Below are 7,255 nucleotides of genomic sequence, written 5' to 3' on the forward strand. Positions count from 1 at the left end.
TTTCTGTAATGCTTGATCATCGTTACTAGATTGCTGACATCTATGTCTTGAGTCAGTCTGAAGTAAGTGCACAAGTTTCAGTACTGGATTTCATTCTGAACAGCTCAAAAATTCTCTAGTGCAACATCACTGCCAACTTGGATGCAAAGTTCTTGTAGGGCATCCGAGAGGGGGCAGTCCTGAGCCACACATCAAAGTATGTAACATGTTATGATATCTATGGCACTCAAATGGCACTTTTTTTTTCTTTACGACATTGATGGCGCTCAGTCGATGAGGCTGTTTTTCACAGTGTGCCTGTTGGGCTTCACACATATAAAGCATCTTATTTAATGCTAATTCAGTAGAACCCAACTTAATTGGTATGAGTGGCGATGAGAATCATCCTCCTCCTAGCGGTCCTTCGTGCAAATGTGGTGGTTCAGCACTTCATATGGGGCCCCAAAAAAAGGCATAAGCGAACTTTTAGCCTCAAATGCTAGTCCTACCTGACTTGGAGTCTTGACCAGGACCTCATCAAATCCCCTCGTTCTCCATGAACAACATTTTGGTCGGATGGTCTTTGCGTTATGCAATTACCCAGCTCTTCTGACTTCGGGGATCCTGTGACTTTAAGAATTACAGGATTCTCCCCTAGAGGATTTTCCAGTGGAGTGAGTACAATTACAATAATTAAATGTCCTCAGCACTGATATTACTATCGACACTAGTGTTCGACAGGAACACAGAGTATTTATGGAACTAGTAGATTCCTACCCTGGTCTTCTGGATCACCTGACGAATGACGAGGAGGAGGATATTATATACGTAGGAGAATTGGTAAGCCTTCAATACTGAAAGGTCATTACTATGCTCACCGTCTTTCAGCTAGGTAAAGGAGTGTCTGGTGCGAGAGGTGATGACACTAAGACCCTCAAATCTGCCGTGCTCAAATGGCTTGTTCCCAGGGGACAGCCGGTCATACTGCCTCTATCTCAAAACATTAAGTCTGACCGTGGGTTTAACCATGAAGTAACCGGTGCTTTGCTCTGCCCCGCAGGCCTCAATTGGTCCAATTCAGAGTGAGTACTATCATTCCCACCAACCAGTAACTAACCGTCATCATGCTCTTCAGTACTAAACAGAGTCTCAAGAGCGGTGAAACCACAGTGCGTGGCGACCAGTGGCCCATGTTTTTGTATGCTGGATATGCATATGATCCTGAAGATCCCTGGAAAGGTCTGTTGAGGAGCGAAATACTTGTCTTTGTAAGCTTATCATATTGCCGGTACATTCTCAATAAAAGCAATTTCTTTCATAGGGCTTCAAACATGTCTTCACGTCTCCAAGCTCGGTAGAGAAGGAGCCAAAAGCCACATGCTCCGGTAATGCTTATCTGCACGGTATGAAGTCGGTGACTAAAGGATCTCTTGCCTATATTGCCACACAGGTGCGCAGCAAAATCAGTGACCCATCGCTCCTTACTATTTTTTCCTTTCCTGGCAGGTTCAGTTTTTGTTATGCTCGTCATCCGTATTTTCCCATACTGACACAGTGATGGACTCAGAAAATTTTTATCATAGCATTCTTGACCTATTGGAAGATCCTGATGAAAGCCAGGAAGTAGTCGAGCTGATGACATGGTGGACGTGGTTCATAATGATTTCCTCACCTTAATATCTAAGTTGACGCCTTCCACAGTCAGGTTTTTCCTAATTCTTCATCTGCACAGCGCAGTATCAGCAAAAACAGTGCTGTCGAAGATTCGGGAAAAATGTGCTGCCCTACAAGCCATTGCCAGTGCTAGCATCAATTAGCTCATTGTTTTTAGTTGTTTTTCATAATCACGCTATCTGTAAAGCCTGTGACCCCTAATATAATCGATGAAAGTTTCATCCATAATCTATAATACAGCACCAAAAGTGTGAAAAATATGTTACATGAGGATCCCCTATCTCAAAGGCTTGTCTGAGATAATGAAGTGTCAAAATCTAACATTGTGATGCAGCAAGACAACCCAGTGTTACCCCCTGAATAATTGATGCTGATTAAAGACTTTGTCAAGATATGAACAGTTCGGTGGACATGATATGAGAATATCACCCTGCAGCACACAGTTGCTAATTGCAGCCTCTGCTATCAGAGGCTGCCTATATAAACCCAGATATGTTTGGTGTACATGATAAGGAAGTATCGCCCTACAGCACATAGTTACCAATTGCAGTCTCTGCCATCAGAGGCTGCCTATATAAACCCAGATATACTTGATGGACACGATAAGACAATATCGCATCACAGCAATCTGATGGACATGATAAGGAAGCATCGCCCAGCAGCACATAGTTACCAATTGCAGTCTCTGCCACCAGAGGCTGCCTATATAAACTCAGGTATGCTTTGTAGATATGATAAGGCAGTATCACTCTGCAACACCTAGTTGGCTATTGCAGCCTCTGCCATCCAAGGCTGCCTATATAAAGCTAGATATAGGTAGATACATTAGACAATGATACAGCAGTGTGATAGTGAATTACAACATGACATAATGGGTCTGCCAATATTATAGCTGTGGGAGATTCCGTCAACGTAGTCTGACTTTCTATTGCTTTAACATATCATCTGTAATTGTGATACTTATTTTTAATATTTTTAATTAGACAAAGCTAGCCAAACCTTTGCCATAGTCGAGTCAAAAGCCTGATGCAAGCGACACAAAATGTTACACATTGTAGCACTTGTAAAAGGCATAAATAATACTAGCTAGTTTGTATACATATGCGCAGCGAGAACCACCTATTCACTATGCTACATGGTCTAATATTTTCATTTTTATTAATAACAGTGGTCCTATGAAATAAAAATGTACTTACTACTTGGTGTCATGCTTGAATAGTAAACATTGTGATACCACCTTTCCTCCAGCACTCTGAGTGCATGCGTCCGATGTCAAGGTCGGCCAATAATAGACGCTGGTTTGCAGCTTCTGCCCAGTGATGGGAGATATGGATAAGTATTTTGTGCTGTTCCAAAAGGCAGTCAGCCAAGTGTTTTTGAACTTGACACACTTTGTGTTTGGCCTGGGCTGCCTCGAGCGTGAGGTTGGAGTCTTCTTCTTCTGCAGGCTGATCAAACAAGTAGTTGGACTCGGCTGAGTCTCGTTCCTGCAGGTATGAGTAATAAAACAACAGATAAGCGGGTACAACTCACAAAATGCATTGGTATAGGTAAGCTCTCGTCATCATCTTCCTCCTCCTTGACATAATACGATTGCAGAGGATGTGTAGGGCATGGATGTCCTTTATCAGGCCAACTTGAAAGGGATGATAAGGCTCAAGGAGTTGAGGAGCCATCAGAGCCGTGAGAGTCAAAAGAAGGATCATAGGAATGGTGAGAGGGAGGATAATAGTTCATTTTAGGAGAGGAATGAGTAAATATCTCAGAATGAGAGAACATATGGATGTACACGCGCCTAGACTGAATGAAAGATGTATAGGAACTTCAGTGCACACATCATCAATGCCGACACCTACCTGTCCAAAGTGTGGGAAAGTCTTCACCAAGGACTCCAGTGTTACTCGCCATCTAAGTCAGCCTCGTACATCTTGTCACAGTTCCATTCGTGACATCATCAACATCTTGGAATTCACGGACATAGTTCCGCCACAGCGATCCCTCAATCTACCTCAGAATTTGGATACTAGTAGTGTTGGTATGGGTCAGGTATTTGGGGTTGGGGATGACTCGCAATTTGATGATCAGGCCAGGGATTCCATGGATATAAACTTAGATGGAGACCTTGCAAGAAATTCACCTCCGACCAATGAGGAATGGTATGAGGGTGCAGCCAGGTGCTATTCTCAGGACGGCGACACATTTCTAGATCTTTTTGACGCCAATGAGCATGCAGAATACAGGAAGGAGAATCTGTTCTATCCATTCACATCGAGGGAAGAGTGGGAGGTCGCCGATTTCCTCCTGTGTTCTGCCCTTAGCATGGCTGCAATCAACAATTTTTTGCAGCTCTCTATGGTATGTATCTTCCTTGTTGCTTTTCACGCTTCAATCTTGACATTACCTCGCAGATAAAACACTTACAACTATCATTCAAAAATGCCAAAGATTTGCAGAGTCGGGCTGAAATGCTGCCAAAGGGACCAAGCTGGAAATGCCAACTCATTCCCTCGCTCCATGGCATGAAGAGCCCAATTCGACTATTTTGGAGGGACCCAGTTGAGTGTTTGGAGAGTCTCTTCAGCAATCCTCTCTTTCATGACAAACTTGACTTTATCCCTCGTCATGTTTACAAGACTGCAGCACGCCTCTTGCATGTGTATTCAGAATGGTTGACGGGTGACGCTGCTTGGAATATTCAGATATGTGCTGTTGATGGACTCACAATGCGCACAATCTCACAAGACTGTAGGATCAACTGCCCCAAGGCGCAACAATCCTTGGCACTGTGCTTTCGTCTGACAAGACCAATGTCACGACGATGACAGGTGCCAGGGTCACACACCCGCTTGTGTTAGGCCTTGCAAATATTCACATGCGCACTTGTACGAAGCTCTTGTCCAAGGCCTTCATGCTCGTGGCTCTCCTCCCTATCCCACAGTACTTACACCCTAATCAATAAATGCGGGGTATGCTCGAGGATTGTCTCATCCACGAATGTCTCTCAATTGTTTTGCAGCCCTTGATGAAAGCCGCCGAACTTGGAATTATGATGTCTGACCCAGTGGGAAACATCCGCCACTGTTTTACCCCCCTTGCTGCATACATTGTTGATACTCCCGAGGCATGTATGCTCACATGTGTTCATGGTAAAACTTCTCCATTCACACTGGTGTCGTACCTGCAGTTCGGGGACAACTTTCATCACCCTGCATGTACACGTGCCATCACTTTCAAGCAGCTCGCCAGTGTCAATGTCGATCCCAACGATCTTGAAGCTTTTTTTGCTGCATGCGCAGAATTACGGCTAAATGGTGTCTTTACACCTTTCTGGAAGGGCTGGTGCTTCGGTGATCCTGCAATATTCCTTACACCAGAAGCTCTGCATCACTGGCATAAGCAATTCTACAACCACAACATGCAATAGTGCCTTGTAGTTCTTGGAGCAGTGGAATTTGATTTCCAGTTCTCGATATTGCAACCCATCACAGGCTATCGCCACTTTGCCAACAGAATCTCCAAATTAAAACAGGTCACGGGTAGAGTTCACCGTGATATACAGTGTTATATCGTTGGAGTGATTGCTGGTGCAGCACCTCGTCAATTTGTGGTTGCAATTCGTGCTCTAATGGATGTCTGATACTTAGCGCAGTCTCCCTCACCTGATGACAATGTCCTGGCATCTATCGACAGATTGCTTGCTATATTTCACGATAACAAGAATGTCGTCATGACTCTAGGCACTCAGATGGGCACAAAGAGAGTCATCAATAATTGGCACATTCCCAAGCTGGAGCTCATGCAGAGCATTACTGCTAGCGTAACCCAAGTTGGCATCCTCATCCAGTGGTCTGCAGATGCGACTGAACACACACACATCTCCAAAATCAAGGATCCAGTGCAGCGCACGAACAACAATGATTACGATCCCCAAATCTGTCGTCACTTAGATCGAGCAGAGAAGCTTCATCATTTTGCAATTGCCACAACTCTCAAGAGCCTTCCCACTGATCCTGATCCTGAAGAACTTCATGAGGATGAAGGGGATGGGGACTGGGATGAGGACGAGGACGAGGAAGAAAACAGGGCACCAATGGATCCATGGACCGCACTTTTAGAAGAACTGAATCACACACATATGAGTTCCAACTACTTCAGCAAAATCAGAATGTTGGCTACTGCAAGGCGCAATGAAATTCCTCAGGCTCACCCTCCTTGTACATTCCTTGCTGGCAGCACCACCATTCATCTCAACTGCAACCCCACCTGCACTGGCTTGAAGATTAATGAGGTCGCCGATGAATTTAACATACCAGATCTGCGGTATGCTCTCTCAGACTTCCTTCAATGCGATGCAAGGAACGGAGATGGAGTTTTTGGGGTGGGGGTCCCCAGAAGATCACTGATTGACTGCCTCTTGAATATTCCTTTCGAGCGCGTTCAAATTTGGCATACTATTCACTTGCAGCAAGTTTGTCTCCATGATCCCAGTGTCATTGTACCTGCACAAACCATGCATGCGTCTCCTGCATGTGTTGGGTGGCCAAAAGGTTGAAAGGATGTTGCCATTCTCAATGTCGATAGTGTGTATGATTGGCCTAAGTCTGGGTTAAAGGGTGAGCTCTTTAGTACTTGTATACATTTTGATTACCCTTGACACCTTTCCCCTCTTTTGAAGGTCATGCTGTCTGCAAATTGCAGCTCATCATGCGCCCAATACCTCAATGAGGCTCACATATCACATGGCATGATCAATACCTTTGTTATGTGTGCAACTTCAAGATCGGTGCGGTTGATCCCATCACTGAGATGCACACATTGACATGCGCAAAATATGCCAATGGTACTCTGGTGGGAGATGTAGTGCCTCTGATGCAGCTTCGAGCATTCGTCAACATTATCCTGAGACTGGGTACTGCAGCGGATCCTCGTCTGACTAAGTCTACTTCCGCGCATTACCATTCCTCATTCTATTTGAATAAGTACTTTGATAAGCAAATTTATGATACCCTGTACTTTGCGTCACAAGGATAGATACCAGCTGTTGGATTATTTTGTTTCTAGTGATACTACTATGACAGGCTGTTTTATCTACTCCATATGGAAACTCTGGGAACTCAGTGGCATTCGATTGATGATGCACCAAAGTGAAGGCCAGGCCCACGCTGCGGCTGCCTTGCAACTGTGCATAAGCCTGAGGGAGCGCTTGCTCAGCAAACTTGCCAACCATTCAGACAAACAGGTGAATTGTCATTGTAGGGTGCATTGGTCCACAGTACTCATTCAATACTCCATAGCGTTGACTGGTCTTGACTCTGAATTCATTAGATGCCACCATGACATCTGACTCACTTGCTCACCAAACTTCCCCAACTTCACTTGCCACTACTTCATTCGACCTTTATCTCTGTGGCCCTTCACTCAGTTCAACGGGTTTCCTGCCTGAGGGCGGTTGCACGAATGATCTCATCAAAGACCTGCTCAAATCAGAGCTCGAGGGCCACGTCATCTTTGAAGGTGACCTTAACATCAAACACAGCGCTAGCCTTTTCCACCACTTCATTCCCAAATTCTTATTGAAGACTAAGCATATCGCGCAGATCAA

At 44.8% G+C, this 7,255-nt stretch overlaps 2 protein-coding genes across 2 annotated transcripts; both read left to right on the plus strand.

Moving 5' to 3' along the window:
* Positions 1 to 498: 498 nt before the first annotated feature.
* On the plus strand, positions 499 to 1,786 carry F5891DRAFT_962136 (uncharacterized protein; the record flags this gene model as incomplete). Its single annotated transcript, XM_041375879.1, has 7 exons — positions 499 to 605; positions 687 to 819; positions 868 to 1,061; positions 1,115 to 1,247; positions 1,301 to 1,429; positions 1,486 to 1,631; positions 1,681 to 1,786. Coding segments are annotated over 7 exons (948 nt in total), but the record flags the coding sequence as incomplete, so codon positions are not given.
* Positions 1,787 to 3,750: 1,964 nt separating this feature from the next.
* F5891DRAFT_985383 (uncharacterized protein) lies at positions 3,751 to 5,077 on the plus strand (the record flags this gene model as incomplete). Its single annotated transcript, XM_041377583.1, has 4 exons — positions 3,751 to 4,008; positions 4,062 to 4,438; positions 4,479 to 4,590; positions 4,670 to 5,077. The coding sequence occupies 4 exons, from the start codon at positions 3,751 to 3,753 to the stop codon at positions 5,075 to 5,077; spliced, it is 1,155 nt and encodes a 384-aa protein (XP_041219611.1).
* Between the last annotated feature and the right edge of the window lie 2,178 nt (positions 5,078 to 7,255).

Source organism: Suillus fuscotomentosus (assembly GCF_016647785.1).
Source record: "Suillus fuscotomentosus strain FC203 chromosome Unknown F5891scaffold_86, whole genome shotgun sequence".
NCBI classification, from domain to species: domain Eukaryota; kingdom Fungi; phylum Basidiomycota; class Agaricomycetes; order Boletales; family Suillaceae; genus Suillus; species Suillus fuscotomentosus.